The sequence below is a fragment of the Punica granatum genome, chromosome 7 (genome assembly GCF_007655135.1).
Source record: "Punica granatum isolate Tunisia-2019 chromosome 7, ASM765513v2, whole genome shotgun sequence".
In the NCBI taxonomy this organism is placed as follows: Eukaryota; Viridiplantae; Streptophyta; class Magnoliopsida; order Myrtales; family Lythraceae; genus Punica; species Punica granatum.
The window spans coordinates 5,892,036-5,910,145 of record NC_045133.1 but is presented as its reverse complement, the minus strand read 5'-3'; the positions used below and the strand labels follow the sequence as shown (position 1 = coordinate 5,910,145).

Below are 18,110 nucleotides of genomic sequence, written 5' to 3'. Positions count from 1 at the left end.
ATTTTTATCACAATATACATTTTTTGCAATAAAATTTCTTTCGTAATAATAGAATTTGTCACAACATATAAAATTTCTTGTAGTGAAGTGACTCGTGAGCGCATGAGAATATTACAAAACGTTGATTCAAGATGGACATGTACGATACATGAACTACGTACTCAACTAATACATCATTACACTGCTAACAGATGAATTATGACGCATGCATACCCACACTTTTTTCAAAATACTCCAAATAATTAACTTGTAATTTAACTAATAAATTATGTAAAAAGTAAAAATAAATTGCTTGGACATCCACGTGAGAAGGTGGAGGAGGACCAAGAGAAGGAGGAGGGAACAAATAATTGCAGTATGTGGTACGTCCAGACTCCATTATATTCATTTTCCAATTGCGTGCCCCTTTGCCTTATCAACGACAAGACTATCGCGTTATACGAGGTAGCAAGTCAACAGATTCCTCACATTTCTTCCAATCTCTCATTCACTCACAGATATGGACAGATCAACTACTCGAGGACAGAGATTTCGTGTTCCTTGGGTATGACTACGATTCCACAGAAATGCAAGCTACCAGCGGCAAATGCGCAATCCGGAGAGTGGAGCAGGAACTGATGCTGACGCACCGGGGGGGTTTGGGTGGGTGGGTTGGTGGGGGTTCCTTCTGCTATGAACCTTGTTTTGCCTTTGAATCCTCCATATGGGCAAATATTCATCCTTGGAGACTCCAGCTCCATATAATTAATGGTTCATCTACTGTTGGTATGACTATGTTCAACTGACCTGGGTGAGTTAAAAATAACGATTGGGTGGATGAAGAGCGGCTCCCAGTCGTTCAATTTTTGTACTCAAAGAATGACCAAATTTTGACCCGAAACACAAAAGAAAAGTCGGATTGGGGGTTATTTGGTCCAATGCGAACCCCCCATAATTGAGTCTCGTAGGGAAATGATGACTGAATAAATGGAAGGGAAATTGTCGAAATAATGGGAGGAGCTACCTTCTATTTATAGTGGAATCATGTACGTGCATGTTAATGAAATCCGCAGGTAAGCTTACAGGGAAAAAAAAAAGTCCGCACCCATGAAACTCTGCCTAAAACGCTGACATTTTGCTTTTTGTTAACTATGACTCTGACTCGGCTAGATCTTCAACTCTGACTCGATGCTTAGGCTAGTTTTATGGTAAAATAGCATTTTAATTAACTGCTTGTTTATTATTTCCTTCATCAACTGGAAAGTATATTTGCTAGTTCTCTTTGTGGTAAGGCATTTATTAATATACTTTTAACTATGATAAGTAGCCTTTTTCTTTTAACCTTAAATTTCACATCGTCATCTGCAGTGGCATTTGTGCTCAATTTTATAATTTTGTTGATATAGTTCATTTATGGGGACAGACAGTTCATACATGAAATCTTAATTAGTATGCATCATCTTAGTTGTTTTGTTTTCCCCTTTCTTACCCAATTAACTGAAGGAAAAAATTAGCGATTGAATTTGTGGCTTATTTTGCTTTACTAACCAAATAATGATCATTAACATATACTTCTGGGCATTATTCGATACTATTAATTTATTTTTTTTAAACATTGCCGAATCATACAATATGATATGATATACCATTGGCATAGATGATAAATGTAACTCTTGCGCCATAGTGAGTCGAGCAAAGATTAAGATCCTTTTTTAGTACAATTATGTGCTGAGTTGTCTTGTGCATTCAGGGATGAAGGCGAAAAATAGAATATCTTCATTTATTCTAGACAACAACAAGCAATCATTGCTTCGCATTTTACTGATTGAGGTGGCCGTGATTACTTCGTGGTATAACAAAAAAAAAAAAGTTTTACAGGTGTAACATTTTGATACAAAAAGTAAAATTTATAACAATTTGATACACAAGTTTTCACAAATGTTACAATCAAATACATGACGTTATCTCCATCCGAACGTAGTTCGACGATTACATGATTTACGATATGTTGATACTAGTTCGACGTAGCATAAATATAAATTTATGTGTCGGGAGGTAGGAAAAAAAGGTGCCAACGTCCTCGAAAATAATAATAATAATAATAATAATAAAACAAAAACTTGAAATGTCGTCAAATCTCGCCAGATCAAATCTAGGTTTTCACGGGATCTCCTAAAATAAATTCCTCCCGATCTGAAAGTAAGGAGATGTTGCTACTATGAAAACATCATGGACGAGTTGCCGGTTTCAATTGACGAAGTCAGAGAAGCTCACAATCTACATGGGTGAGCCGGCGATAGTAATGTCAAAGAGTGGGCAGCGATGCTGCTGTCGGAGAAGCTAACCATCCCCAGCTCTCTCCCCCTATGTTTCTCCATCTCCATGAGTCCCACTATTTCTCCATCTCCATTTCTCCCTCTGACACACCATGCTTTTACCCCCCTGTGTTTCTCCATCTCCATGTGTTTGTCCAGCTCACTATCTCCATGGGTCCATACATGATTTTCGGTTGAACTAAGTGAAAAGAAGACAAATACCAGATCGAAAGTCTGCTGCCATGGTTGATTTTCTTTGATTATGCTTTAACAGAAAAAAAAAATTGCAAACCCAAATCTGGGGGTGGGGGCGCCTCTGTTGGCGACCCCACCATCAGATACGCTGCCAGCGGGCTCTGAGTCCACCGTTGACAACGATCGGGGGCGGGGTCACCGGGCGCCCTCACCCCATGACAGTTGAGAGATCTTAGATCTCTCGACATCCTTTTTTTTTCTTTAATTTCTTCAATTATTTTATTTTTTAATTTAAAAATTGAATTTTTTAATTTTAAAATATTGCCGCGTTTGCTACTTCTTCAAATGTCAGCAGTCACGTCAGCATTTGCTAACAGTATTAATCAGAAATTGACGGAATGTATTTGATTATAACATTTGTAAAAACTTGTATATTCAATTATTACAATTTTTACTTTTTGTATCATAGTGTTATGCCCTTGAAACTTTTTGCACCCCAGAGTAAAGGTGGCAGCTTCAATCGGAGGAGAAGGGGAGAGACAGAGAGAGAGGGCTTGGTTCGGGCAGAAACAGAGCAGAGAGAGGAAGAGCAAAAGAAGTCTCATTTTCTTTCTTTTTTTTATTACCTTCCTCGCATATGTAAGTATGTATAAGACCGAATCCATTCTATTTCTAAAAAGAATTACTAATCCTTAACTTTTCGAGGAATAGTGAATGACTGAATTTTTTTTTCAATCATTTTGAAATCGATCTATTTTCATTTGGTATTTTTGCTTAAATTCTTTGATTCCTCGATACTCAATCAAATCCTCTTTTTTAACCATTGAATGCATCTCTATAGTCCCATATTTAGTAATTCCTTGATTCTTTCTTGTGTATCAAGGATCATCGAAATAAGCAAGAATACTATTTCTTGAGAAAATACCCTTTTATGGGTAGTTCAATCGATATACCTAAATGAGGCATTAGTTCTTTCTCTCATTCTTGAATCGTTTTTATTTCAACTACATCAAATGATCTTTCAAATTGGTCAAGCTCTCGAGTTTATGGCCGCTTCTTTATGGTCCCAGTTGTTGCTTCATTGAATTTGCTTCATCAATAGGCTCATGATTCGACTTTGATCGTTATGGACTGGTACCAAGATCGAGTCCTAGACAAGCGGACCTAATTTTAACAGCTAGCACAAGATGAGTAAGCTGACCATGCTCAAGCACCTGAGTCCCCAACGGCTCGAGGCATTAAGGCATGCGCAGGTCTCCAAGATCGGCACCCTGATCAGCAGACTTTACGAACGGTAATAACAGTTTCTAATGGTCATGACCAGCCTATTGCTATTAGCAAAAAGAGCCTGTGATCATCAGTCAGTGACTCGAACACCACCTTAAAGTGTTATTACACAGGTGATTGCAGGGAAGAGGTACTTTGGGTTTCAAGAAAGGGGATTAAGTTCAAAAATCCCCCCTTGTTCAAATCCTTTTCAGTTGTATCCTATGTTGTTATTTGCGTCTGAGCAAGGCTGTCTTTCGAAACATCAAACAAAATCTCTTGTATCTAGTACCTGATTTGGCACGTTTTATTATGGTGCTCTTTAAAGAGAAACAATGACATGTAGAACTCAAGATAACTACATCTGGTTGATATACGATACTGAATAAAGAACATAATTGCTTTTCTCTCTTGATGGAAACAAGATAAATATTGTAGCGGGATGGGGCACGACATAACCTTAACTTGGATCCTGTCTCTCTTACTGAACCACAACCACGTGCTAGACAAAGCCCAGGAAGAGGAGCTCAACCTCGAAAACTTAGGGACGGATGGGTCCAAGACTCAGACATCAAAAGCCTAATTTACGTACCTAGCAACAAGCCATCGTCAAGGAAACCTCACCCTTGTATCCATCGGCCCCCCACTTGATCCCCACGAAGGCAATGAGGACTGCACCTTGAAAGGGTACCTTGTCCCCAAAGGCGCTTGGGTATTCGTCAATGCAAGGAAGCTAGATAGAGATCCCAGGGTCTGGTCCGGCCCCGACAATTTTCTGCCAGAGCAGTTGCTTGCAAATGTCACGTGGCCGACATGGATACTTCGGGATAGCATTTCGAGTTAATCCCATTCGGCTCAGGCAGGAGAGCCTGCCCTGGAGCTGCACCTACCCTCCAGTCCAGGTGACCCATCTAGCATGGCTCAACTACTTCAAGGATTTGATATGGGCACACTGGAGAATGCCCCGGTGGACATGACCGAAGGTCCAGCAAAGCTTGTCAAAGGCGAATCCTGTAGAAGTTCTCCTGACGCCTCACTTGCCTCCTTAGCTCTTCGAAGAATTAACATAAAGCAGTTAAGAACGTATTGTATATTCGAGATAGCACACGGTAAACCAGTTTGCGGAGATTACCATGTTCCGTAAATGCTTATAGATTTGTGCATGTACCTTTGTTTCAAGTGCTTTCTTTTTCTTTTTCAAGTGCTATATCAACTGATGTCGGCTATATTGCAATACGTGAGCATGTCTTGTTCAATTTTGTAATATTGTCTGGAAGTTTGGTGTCCAATTACAATATCGCGTGATTGTCCGCTAATACACAACTGATGGAACAGTACTGTCCATGAAGAGCTTGTGGGGCTAATTTGGAAATCCCCTTCGGTTTTTGAGATGATCGGTCCGAATATTATATGCCATTACTTTCTTTAAATACATTACCTTTTAATATATATAGTTGGTGTATCTTTTCAAATTATACGAAAAAATCGTCAGACTGCAGGTCACCTTCCCTTCCTCGAAGCTCTGCAATTTCTCCATCCTTGTTCGTCCGTGTTCTGTTTCTCCTCTGGCAAAGAAGACGGCGGATTCCGGGACGACTTCTCTGGACCGAGCAACCATCTTCTGTTGCTTCTCATTCGCCACCATCTTATATGCGTACATGTGTTTTAAAATGCAGGTGTCACAGACACGAACCGGTCAAAGACAATGTTGCATTCACGGCTGCCTCAATCAGTAAAATGCAAAGCAATGTTTGCTTGTTGTTGTCTGGAATAAATGAAGATATTCTATTTTCTGCCGTCGTCCCTGAATATTACTTACACAAGACAACTCATCACATAATTGTACTTGACTAGATTAGAACCATTAATGCTTGAGCTAAAATAAGCAAAAAATATGATATCAAAACATCTAGAACGTGGGGAGAAATTATAAATGGTTTACAGATAAAGGCATAGAGCCAGTGAGAATATTACCAAATAAATTTAAGTTGACCCAAAGGACAGGCTCAACGAAGATCTTAATCTTTGCCCGACTCACTATGGTGCGAGAGTTACATTTATCATCTACGCCAATGGTATATCATATTGTATGATTTGGCAATGTTTAAAAAAGAAAAGTTAATAGTATCGAATAATGTCCTGAAGTATATGTTAGTCTTCTTCATCCTTCCCATCCCTCTACGTGTGTAGCTCTTTTCACTATGCTATGACCAGATCCCTCACGAGAGACCCTATACCTCATATACCCTTTAAGATGATCTGTATCATGTTTTATGCCAGTCTTTTGCAAGCTATCGTTCCTAATTCAAGAAGAAGCTATCGCTCAAGATGTGGCTTGATGAACCGTTCTCTTCACCATGCATCAACACCATTCACATGCAACTTGCAGAAGCCGTAAGGACACAGTGTGCCACAATTATGAACGGCATACTAGGGTTGAAACATGAGATGGAAGTGCCCGCCCTTGGACCCTAATGGTGACTTCACACTCTACTTCGTTAGAATTTGCAACTTATTATTTGATTCAATTATTTATTTATAATATATCAAAAGAAGAAAAAACTAATTATTTCCGTCATTTAAAATTTGTTAGTCTTGCGAGTAATGCACATGGTTACCTACTAGCTACGATAAAAAGAAAGAAAGAAAGAGCAAACAATATAAAAAAGAAAATGAAGAAGGGGAATTAGCTAGTGTAGTAAAATTAAGCCGATCGTGAATAAAATCACTTTTCTCCCTTTATTTCTTTGTTCTAATTCTTGTACTAAACTCTTATACTTTCATTCTAACCCAAAGTAAAAGTTTTTTCAAGAAAAAGTGCTATCTCAATAAAAAGGAAAAAAAGAGAGCAAAAAAAGGTAAAAAGAAAATGAAGAAGGTGAATTGGTGTAGTAAAACCGTACCGATCGCAAATAAAACACTTTTCTCCCTTTATTTTCTTGTTCTATAAGTCTCGAAGGAGAAATGGAGTAGTAAGTCACAAAGTACTATGCATTCATCAAAGTTTTACAAATGGTTTAAGACGAAAATGGAGGGCATAGATTTATAAATGTTTCCTCCCCTTCTCTTCGTTTTCCTTACGCCGTATATGATAAATGGGGAAACCGACGAAAATTTGGAGCATATAACTACCGTTTTTTAGATATTGGGATCTTTTGAAATTGCAAGATGGTGGGGGTATTCCACGGAAGAGTTTTTGCTGATTTTACGATCCGATGGTCCTAACTGATTTGTCTGCAATCTATTGATCTTTTGGCCTGCTTGATTCAGTCTGGATCATGTTTCGATTGAGCAATCTACTAGGAAGGACACCCTTGATATAGACAGTATGAAATAGCACAAACTCCGACATGGATTGCAGGAGTTGGGTATAGCCGAATTACGATAGATCCTACTTGTCATGGGACTCGATATAAGTTCCATCTCAGCATCATCAAGAAGAAACACAATCAAGATGCCATGTACGATGTCACACGTACGGAAGACAAGTTGTCGTGCGTAAAGTAGTTAAGGCTGCTTAACTGATGCATTCGTAGCATCAGAAAACGCGAAATCAGATCCTCAGCCCCAATTCTGGCTATTGCGCCAATCTCTGATCGTTTCAGGTGGTTGGGATTGATTGATAAATGTTCATGACTTAAGAAAATTTCTCAAATTTTAATAACATTCCTGAAGACAAATAATGTTAAGGGGTTGTGGATAAAATCTTCTTTGTGCATTGGACAATAATCATTAGATAATCAGGATTATTTATTGTCAGTTCGTTTGCTATGGGTGTAAAATGTAAATGTAAATGCATGGGTACGCTAGGTATTTTGCAAAAGTTCTCCGGTCCCGTTTATTCTGGACCGGTTTTTAGACATCAAAAAATAAAAAAATCTGAAACCATCGGCTTCGTCATGGGCGGAATCATCCTGCCAAGACAACACCGGGTTCTAATAACTTGGACAAAACGAAACGAAGTGACCTAGACAAATCTTTTTTGTCGATAACCTCAGACCTGAATCAGGGCATTCAAGAAGAGCAGGTTGTTCCAGCTCGATACCGTCAAGAATTCCTAACTATTGCATGGGAGCAGGTTCATCTTCGAAGTATTTTTCCTTTCCAATATTTTTCTATTGGAGCTTCTCAAAGGATTAGAGAACGTGGCTACGAACTATGGTGTTGGGGGTTAGAATCCCTCCTCTTCTCGAGAATCTATACATCCCTTATCAGTGTATGGACAGCTAAGCAATTTATAAAAGCACAGGCTGAAACTGGTGAAATCTTCTTATTTTGTTCTAGGATTCTTCCTATTTGTAAGTCATTTATGGCACAGAACTGATCAGCAGAATTGCCTGTTGTCATGTGCGATGCTTGCCTATTTTCATCTAGAATGAAACAAAATATTCTAATTTCCCCCATCGTCCTTGTTGTCATGGGTTGCATTTTGCAGCAATATGATGTCAAAACCACTAGAGACCGCGGGGAGAAATTAAATGAAGACACAAAGCCAAAAATGACCATACCAAATAACTTAAAAGTTGACTTAAAGGGACAGGGCTCAACCAAGATTCTACTCTTTGCTCGACTCACTAGGGCGCAAGAGGTACATTTATCATCTATGCCAATGGTGTATCATATCGTATGATTTGGCAAACTTTAAAAAAAAAAAGAATGCTATTGAATAATGTCCAAAGTATATGTCAATTACATTACTCTAGACTACGTACATTCGATGCTCTAGTGATAAATTGAATTGAGCTATGCATCGCTCGTTCAATTTGGAATAAGTGGGTTGCGTTGGAGTTTGAATTCAAATGAATGAAGCTTTTTCGGAAAGAGAATTTTGTAACAAAAAAAGAGAAAAAAAAAAAACAAGGGTTAGGCGGGTACTTATTTTTATAAGAACGCGTGTATGTACACAATTTTTTCCATGAATATTAATGGCTGATTTGAATCCTATGAAGGTTTTTCCTTTATTTATTTATTTTTCCTTTGATTATATCAAAATTCGGTTATTGATCTAAAAAGAAAATAATTTTATAATTTCTTGAAATATTTTTTGAAGGGGTGTTCTATTTATGGTAACCTCGTACCGCAGCATGACCAACAATGCATGCATAGGCCTTTAATTCAGTTTAGTCCCCTTCTTTCCCTTACCTGCTCTGCTCTCTCACTCTCGGTCTCACTCACTCTCACTCAATCACTCTCTCTCTCTCTCTCTCAGACTCTCTCTCTCTCTCTCTAGAAGGTCAGTGTTCACTGTTCACCGTCGACGTATTAGTGTGTGTATTAGTCATGTGTATGGATTAGTCATATAAATATGTACGTACATATTAAATAAATTGATGAAATGATCCATGACTGCCTCAGGTACCCTGAAGATGATCTGCAGTCTGGGTAGGGTGGGCAGCCTGGTGCTGCGAGTCGCCCAGATGACTTCCTCTGCTGTTTCGATGGCCGTCTTGTTTATTGATGGAGATGTTGACTTACACGCAGCTTTCAGGTGCAACTTCTACTTAAATTGAGCAAATCGTGAATAGGGCTCAATACTTAATTTTCTTCTAACCGGAGCCCACTTACAGCTACACTAAAGTTAAGAACTTAGAAATTGATAAGTAAGAATCGTACAATATCAGGTATCTTAATTAGTGAGCCTTTTATACGGAAAATTATTGGGCAGCATAGGAGAACCTTAGAGCATAACTTCTATGGTTCCATTATATATATCATGTGTGGATAGAAACGAATGCTAGAGTTTTTCAACATGAAAAATTCATTTCTTCTATTATTAGTCGTATTATTACGGTGAGAGTAAAATTGAGAGTTATAACTTTGCTCAATTTAGATAAAAAAAAAATTGCAGGATCAATTTATGCTCACCCTTTAGGTGTTGTACAGGCTTCATTGGAAAAATTCTTTTATAGTCTAGTGTGTTATTTTATACTTTGGGTGAGTGCTTTGACCGTGGTAATTAGTTTTTGAGGTCATAATTCGCTTATCCAAAAGAAAGAAAAACCTTAGAGCACAACGCACCATTTAATAAAAAAAAAAAAACCGGTTATATGATTGACAGCTATGTGGTGATATCAATTATATTCAATCTTGGTACAGTTATGAGATAGCTGCGATGTCATTTTTACTGGTGTGGAGTTCGGCACTAGTGTGCCTCGATGTCTACTCTTTGAAGGAGCACCGGAACGTGCAAACTCCAAAGCTTTTGAGGTCGATTGTGATTGGTGACTGGGTACATTTCTCTGAACTTATTACTAATGTTGTCCGTATCCTATATAAAATATAAAACAAACAATAGATGATGGCATTTTGAATTTGCAGTTGTCATTCTTCTTATCACTATCGGCGGCATGCTCCTCGGCAGGAGTTCTCATCTTGTACACCCACGACCTCCACTATTGGCAGACCCACACGACCCCGATTCTGTACTGCGAGATCTCCACTGCTGTGGCATTCACTGTTACTGGCTTCGTATTCGTTTCTGCTTCCGTTACTTTCATTACTTTAGCTTCCTCTGATTGAGTCCCATGCATGAATAACCGAATGAACTTTGAATTTATACTGTCTTCATGATATTGCGCATTTTGATGTTAATTCAGTTCCTCTGTTTTGAGTCACATGCATAAATATTCTAATGAACTTTGAATTCTACTATCACAATTATACTGTGTATTTTGATGACCCTCCTACGGGGATTGTTTACGATCATCTTCGATCCATAGATTTAGCAATTTGGTAACCGGACCTTTGGAGAAATTTTCAACCTTTTCGAATCTCGACATTGTACAGTCCAACAATATTACCTTTAAGCCATAGCATATGGTCAGTCATTCATCACATTCCGAGCCGATTCTTGTTATCAGATCCTCTGATCAAACCATTTAAAAAGGAAAAATAGAGGAACGGACAGAATCACCATCATATAGATACCTCCATCTAACATGGAGATTCCATCACCGAACATTTCCATTCTCGAGACAAGACAATATTGGAGATTAGATTGTTGCAATTCTATTATCATATTCTTCTACAACTGCGGTCACTAGCAATCCAAACATTCTATGCTATAACAATCTCCATCCTTCTAAAGCATAAACCTCCAAAGAAATGTCCCTAGCTGAAATCGACAAGCATCAGACAAGCACAAAATAAGTCACATTTCTGTTTTCGGATCTGTCTGATGTTCGAAAACAAGGATCAAGCATTCCTTGACGCACAAAACTTGCAACATCTAGTAAAGCTAATGATCATAAGCAGTTCTACACACTGATCCTGATGATCATAAGCAGTTCTGCTATAGCAACTGAAATTCATTAACTTTTGTCCCTTCACCATTGTCGACATGTGAATTTCCTTTCTTGCTGAATCCTCTGTACTTTTACTTAACGGGAAGAGTGGCTCAAGAAATTGCAGCAATTCCATCTCAGCTTCATCTCGACCAACATTACAACAATCTATGTCTCTATTGACATTGGCACTAGCTAGACTAGTCCTATAGCGGCCAGTAACAGACCTAAATGAAGTTGCAAGGGATTTTCTCCTCACCACTTCCTCTTCCCCTTGAGGACCTTATCTTCAGCTAAGGGACTGCTATTATTATGCAGCCCTTCTTGCAGCCCATCTGTCCTGTTTGGTAACCATTGACGAAAGCTCCGCAGGGACAGTTTCATCAGCTTTAGTATTGCCATTTGCCAAGTTGCACTTGGCAAAAAAACAGAGGAAGATTGACTACATCTCGTGAGCTGACAGGAGTAGGACCTTACAAATTGAGACTTTCATCTTCGAGTTCTCAGCTGCTTTGGTTTCTTTATTTACATCTCTGATGGTATCATAGTGTTTCCATCAGACAGTACTTGTGTCCCTTCAGAAGCCTCAACACCCTAAAATCCAAACAAACAAAAAGAAGTTAAAACCCTCAAATAGAACAAAAGCAAACTGTTAGCATCAGGGAGGGGACGATCATCCTTTTCACCTTGTCATAAGGCAGAGGGATACCCTCGTAAGCCTTCAGCCAGGCAAGAGCAGCTGCTCCCCGCTTGGTAATGTGCAGAATCATCCTGCCAAGACAGCACAGGATTCGAGCTGAAGAACAGACCTTGTTGCACACAAACATGTATATGTACAAAGACAACGCATTTCCATACGTTCAATCACCATATGTGAATTCCGATCACAATCCATCCACTGTTCAGCTAAAACCAAATCCACTGAGGAATTTTCACAATCCCACACTAGCAGAGTCGCACAAAAACACAAGATTACATTAGCTACCACTCATTGGCATCGGAGCAAGTTAGCATTTCTCGAAGCTACATACGTCGAATCGAACTACAAGATCCACAGAGGCGGGGAGATTCAATCAAATGTACCCGCGGCCAGTGCGCCGGAAAATCTTTAGCAAGAGCTCGGAAGTGGATGGGGCCGTGAGAGGGCTTCTTGTTGTTCACGCGCATGCGCTTCCTGAGGAAGCTCATTGAACTTCAGCAGTAAGAAAGCCGTTTCCTCGGCCGCCGGCGGGCGAAATCTTCTCGCACCGGAGAAGCGCGACCTTCTGGACCCTGCCTTCCTGACCACAAAACAATCGACGCCAGCCTCCCAATATGCCACGTCATCTTCTTGACCCTGTCTGTTCCTACTGATGAGAAGTAAGTAATTCTTACATTTAAGTTTTGGGTAAAATGCAAAGACCTCCTCTGAGTTTCGGAGTAATGACATTTAGCCCAGTTGTTTAAAACAATGTGCACTTTAGCCGTTGTTGACCGTTTTGACTAAATATTTATTTTTTTTAAAAAAAAATAATATTTAGGTTTCTTTTTTTTTTTTTCTTAAGGACATATCATGAGTTATTACTGAATAAGGTGACCACTTTAGTTAAAATTTCCGTATAAGGCCTTCATATATTCCATTAATTTGAGAAATTAAAAAAGAGTAAGTAGATAAATAAATAAAAAAACAAGTTGAAAGTATCGAAGAAGGAGAGAAATAAAGAGAGGAAGGCGGTGGTTCGTCGTTGGCCATCATAGCGCCAAGCGATGCTACCTGAGACTTGGCGCATTGGTGGCCTAACCCATCTCTCTTTGAAGAGAGAGGGGAATAGAGTAAGAAAGCACCGTGATGGCCCATATCCAACCATGACCACCACAAGTGGTGTCGTTAACAAGCTTCAAAGCCAACGACAACCTCGTCCCGGTTGGTGGTGGTCAACAGCAGACCGCCACTGTTTCTTCTCCTTCTCATCTCACTTTGTCTACCAAGAGAAAGAAAAAGAGTTGTTGGAGGTTCGTCGTCCGCCACTACTAGCCCTAGCAACGCTGTTAAGGCTTTTCTCCTTTCTCTTCAACATTTTTTCTAAATATAAGTGTGTATATATATATATATATATATGTATATTATTTATTATTTATTTCTCAAATTAAAGAAAATCTTTATAAAAATAAGAAAAAGCCTTATACAAAAATTTTATGTAAAACGATGACCTTGTCAAGTAATAAATTATGGCCTTAAAATGAAAGAAGTTAAAAAAATTATGACCTACATTGTTATTTGTGCAAAATATAAAGATTTGGTCAAATTGATCAACTGGGGTTAAATGCATATCTTTTAAATAAATAGGCTAAGTGTCATTTTTTCGAATCTCAATAGAGGTGTTTGCATTTTATATTTAATTTTATCTGCTTATCACCAAAAAACTTTATCCCCTATTATTACTTAAAAAAATTAATCTGCTATTTTTATAATAGCTAAGGAAAATATGACTTGTATAGACACAAAAGAATTGAGAAAAATGTGTAGAGGCGATCGATTAATCCCTGAACGATTAACTGCATCGGTCGAAGATAATGTTGCATTCACGCCCACCTCAATCAACAAAGCACGAAGCAATGCTTGGCTGTTGTCTCGAATAAGACAAAATTCTAATTCTCCCTATCGTCCTTGAATATACTTACACAAGACAACTCAGCATATCTAATTTCGATCGAAACGCTTGGCCTTCAACTTAGTCGTGATATTAAGTATCTTTGTTTAGAATTATAAAAATTCTGTATTTGTTAGTTTATTCAAAAATTTTATATTACCGATATGTAATGCATCTTTTTCATTTTATATAATTCTACAGATGTAATTATATTTACAAGACAATTAAAACTGGAAAAAGGTTTCCTTTTAGAGTTAATTATAATTTTCTTTTATCAAAATTTTTAGATACTATGTCGTTTTCATTCATATAGTCATCATAAAATTTAAAAGTATTTAGACATTATATCTTTTAGAATAAAAACATCCTCACACACGTGTAAAATATTTATAATTTATGAATAATGAGATAAAATAAATAATGGAAGGTTTACCAATTTTTAAAAGTATTTTATTATTCTTATTATTTTTTTTTGCAAATTCAATGCTCTTTGCTACATCCTAAATTATTTTCTATGGTTGAAAATAATTATTCTAAACAGTAATAACTATTGTATAATAACCATACAACGCCCGGCAATATGATTATTTAAGTAATGAATATAGAGTAAAGAGTTGTTTGCCTCCCAAACTTTGAGGGTAAGTAATCTTTGCCCCTTGACTTTTAAAAAGTTTTACTTTACCCCCGACCTCATCTCTGTGAATCGAGGAGTGCAGGGCAAGAATTCAAAACATCTCTCTTAACCTCGGGGCGCTTTTGTCCAGAGGAATATGCTTAGTTCGAAAGAAGAGTTGTTTGAGGGGCATGAACGTGCACCAATTCGTGGATAGCTAGCTAAGGGGAGAGTGTCGCATGTGCATACCCACTTGAGTGATGAGTCCCCTTTACAGGAGCCTCCAGGGGTGGGTAATACGATTGTCAAGGCCTCTCACCTAGCCATAGTTGCAGAGGGTCAAGCTAACATATTATCTGTCTGCTTTGACTATCCGACCCTTAAGTCACCCGATCTTGTTTCCCTTAATCTAAGGACGTTAGGTCCAAATGGTATGGATGCGTTAATGTCTCATGTGGGCAATGAAGAGTGGGCATCGGACTCTATGAAGCAAGGAGGTGCATGTACTTCGAATAGAGGTTGTTTTATACACCTGCATTGCCGGATGATCCAATGGGGGATATGTATTAGTGTTATGCCCTAGAGCCAGTTTAAGCAAGAAACGACTGCAAATTCCACTACAGATGCTGAATATATTACTGCATCTGATGCAGCAAAGGAGACAGTTTGGAGTGATTGCTGAGGCAAAGGAACCGAGGTTACATCAGAAATCCAAACACATTGAGAGGAGATATCACATCATTAGAGAGATTATTAAGAGAAGCGATGTAGTCATGCAGAAAGTAGCGCCAGCGGAAAACGTTGCCGATCCACTCATGAAGGCCATGACACAATAGCAGCTGGAGAAACATCTTGAGAAGATGGGTCTAAAATAGTATAGTGAATGACTCTAATGCAAGTGGGAGATTGTTAGTGTTATGCCCTAGAACCAGTTTATGTATTCAGATAATTCCTATTTATCGCAATGAAGTTTATTATATTATTCATATATACTTATTAGAATAAAGTCCATAAGATATTTTATGAATGTGTCATTTTTAAAAAGTTAAGAATATAAGTGACGGAGTATTTCAAAATAAATATTTTTAAACGGTTCAGGATCATAGGAGACTTAACTGGACATTATCTCTCCAGATAAATCTTTACCTCTATTTGTATTCATGATTAGTCTAGAGATGTTAATGAAGATGGAGTAGTGAGTCTCATACTATCTAACATCGGTTGTCAGACAAACACGTGGACACTTATGTGATAAGTAGGTCGAACGTGATGCTTAGATATTATTCACATGGTATCTTCACTATTGTCAATGAACATTATCTAGACTATACTATTGTATGTAGTCTTTAGATCTGAGATGGTACGGCTATCTCATAAATAGGTGATTAGAATTGACTAATGTTTATATGCGTGTGCTTTACATAGGTATCCGGCAGGTGTAGTCCTAGTCAATTGTATATGAAAGAAATATCTGATCAAGACGAGATTTAATAAGTAAAATAAGTAAGGAAATAATCCTATGGATATGAGTTCTATTTTGGATCAAGTAGTACTTGGCCAAGGCAATTGAGCTTAAACGGGAAACAGTTTTTGTTTTAAGTCATATCGATCTAAGAATGAGAATCAGAAATTCCATATAGTCGGCTATGTAAGAATAATATTTAATCTAATAGCAGTAAATTATGCAGCGGAATAAACTGACCTCCAGCCATTGCTTTGATAACGTTGATGATTTTTCACGAGTCATACGATGAACCTGTAAAACAGATAAAACTGAAAGTGTCTTCTAACTCCTAACATCTCCGTATGGGACGTCTAGATGGAGACACAGACCCTTTTAATAAGGCGGAGTTAGAGACCACTATTGTATGACATGAGGGCCACCTAATTGAGATATTATTTCCTTAATTATGTAAATACATAATATTTCTTACATTCTCCAACTTGACCCCATGACATAAATATTTATGAGTGATAAACTTTATTTGGCCAGACTAGATATTCCCAGAACTGTAGAAACTCCCACTTACCCTGAGAATGCTACATACGAACCATGGCGGTGATACTTAGTAAGAGAGTATTCCCATCCACGTGTCACGATATACAACACTCCCAAAATAAGTACTAAAGGGAAAAATTTGTAACTTAAAAATAAGTTACATGGGTCCTATTTTATATCCCAATGAATTCAAAAACTTTATTTGCACAACTGATGGGAAATAGAATTCAACTTTATTCTCTAAAATAACAAAAGCAATACATAATTGTTCAAAGTATATCAAGAAAAACTACATTGCGTATAGGTCCATACTTCCAACATGACCAATGAACTGTTTTACCGGTAAACCTTTGGTCATTGAATCTGCAATCATAGCATCTATACTGGTGTGTTCAATAACCACCACGTCTTTCTAGATATACTCCCCCACACTGAGGTACTTGATATCGATATGCTTACTTCTGCTACCACTTTTGTTATTCTTAGAGAAGAACACTGCAGCTGTGTTATCACAATAGATTTGGATTGGTCTCTGTATGGTATCGACAACTTGAAGGCCACTTATGAAATTCTTCAACCATAGTGCCTGTGTCGTGGCTTCATAGCACGTAATAAACTCTGCCTCCATCGTAGATGTAGCCACCATAGATTGCTTGATACTCCTCTAGGAAATGGCTTCTCTAGCAAGAAGAAACACATATCCTAAAGTAGACTTTCTGGAATCTACACATCCGGCAAAGTCAACATCCGAATAACCAATCACCCTCAAATGGTCGGTATGCCTGTAAGTCAATGGGTAGTCCTTGATTCCCTGAAGATACCTCATTACTTTCTTTGCAGCAACCCAATGTTGGATCCAGGATTACTCTGGTAACGTCCCAGCAATCCAACTGCCAGACATATGTCAGGTCTCGTGCAGACCTGAGCATACATTAAACTCCCAACTGTGGATGCATATGGGATGTTCTTCATCTACTCAAGTTCCAACTCATCCTTAGGTGACTGGTCATTATTAAATTTATCCCCTTTGATTACAGGGGCTGGATAAGGCTGATAGTCTTTCATACTGAATCTTTACAATATCTTGTCAATGTAGGCTTTCTGAGACAGTCCTAAAGTTCTTTGTTTCCTGTCTCTGTGAATCTTTGTGCCAATGACATAAGAGGCTTCACCCCTATCCTTCATTTCAAAATTAGCAGTGAGAAACTGCTTAGTCTCTTTCAGCAGACCTAAGTCACTGCTTACAAGGAGTATGTCATCTACATATAGGACTAAGATAATAAACTTACTCCCATTGACCTTAAGGTATATACATTGATCAACAAGATTCTTAGAAAATCCAAACGAAGTGATGACCTTGTGAAACTTTAGATACCATTGGCGGGGTGTTTGGTTTAGTCCATAAATAGATTTCTTTAACCTGCACACTTTATGACTATTATCATTAAATCCTTTAGGTTGCTTCATGTACACCTCCTCATCAAGATCCCCATTAAGAAAAGCCGTTTTCACATCCATTTTGTGTAACTCTAAGTCCATATGAGCCACCAATGTCATAATTATCCTGAGCGAGTCCTTCTTAGAAACCGGAGAGAAGGTCTCGTGGTAATCTATACCTTCATTTTGAGTAAAATCTTTGGCGACAATTCTAGCTTTATATCGTTCAACATTACCAGAAGCATCTCTTTTGGTTTTATAAACCCATTTGCAGCCAATTGCTACCGCCCCTTTTGGTAATTCGACGAGATCCCAGACTTCATTCTTAGTCATGGAATCTAACTCATCCTTCATAGCATCTAACCAAAATGAGGAGTTATCCTCACTCATGGC

At 38.2% G+C, this 18,110-nt stretch overlaps 1 protein-coding gene and 1 long non-coding RNA gene across 4 annotated transcripts; one reads left to right on the top strand and one right to left on the bottom strand.

Annotated features, from left to right (window-relative positions):
- The first annotated feature begins 9,097 nt into the window (after positions 1 to 9,097).
- Positions 9,098 to 10,274, top strand: LOC116213726 (CASP-like protein 5B2). Its single transcript, XM_031548767.1, has 3 exons — positions 9,098 to 9,243; positions 9,852 to 9,984; positions 10,074 to 10,274. The coding sequence occupies exons 1-3, from the start codon at positions 9,098 to 9,100 to the stop codon at positions 10,272 to 10,274; spliced, it is 480 nt and encodes a 159-aa protein (XP_031404627.1).
- Positions 10,275 to 10,740: 466 nt separating this feature from the next.
- Positions 10,741 to 12,382, bottom strand: LOC116212737. 3 transcript variants are annotated; one of them, XR_004157905.1, is made up of 4 exons: positions 12,070 to 12,382; positions 11,897 to 11,983; positions 11,725 to 11,809; positions 10,741 to 11,632 (listed from the first exon to the last, which is right to left on the bottom strand). It is a non-coding gene; the product is annotated as an uncharacterized LOC116212737 (long non-coding RNA). The 3 variants fall into 3 exon arrangements; XR_004157907.1 differs by having other exon boundaries at positions 12,122 to 12,382; XR_004157906.1 differs by lacking the exon at positions 11,897 to 11,983 and having other exon boundaries at positions 12,122 to 12,380.
- Between the last annotated feature and the right edge of the window lie 5,728 nt (positions 12,383 to 18,110).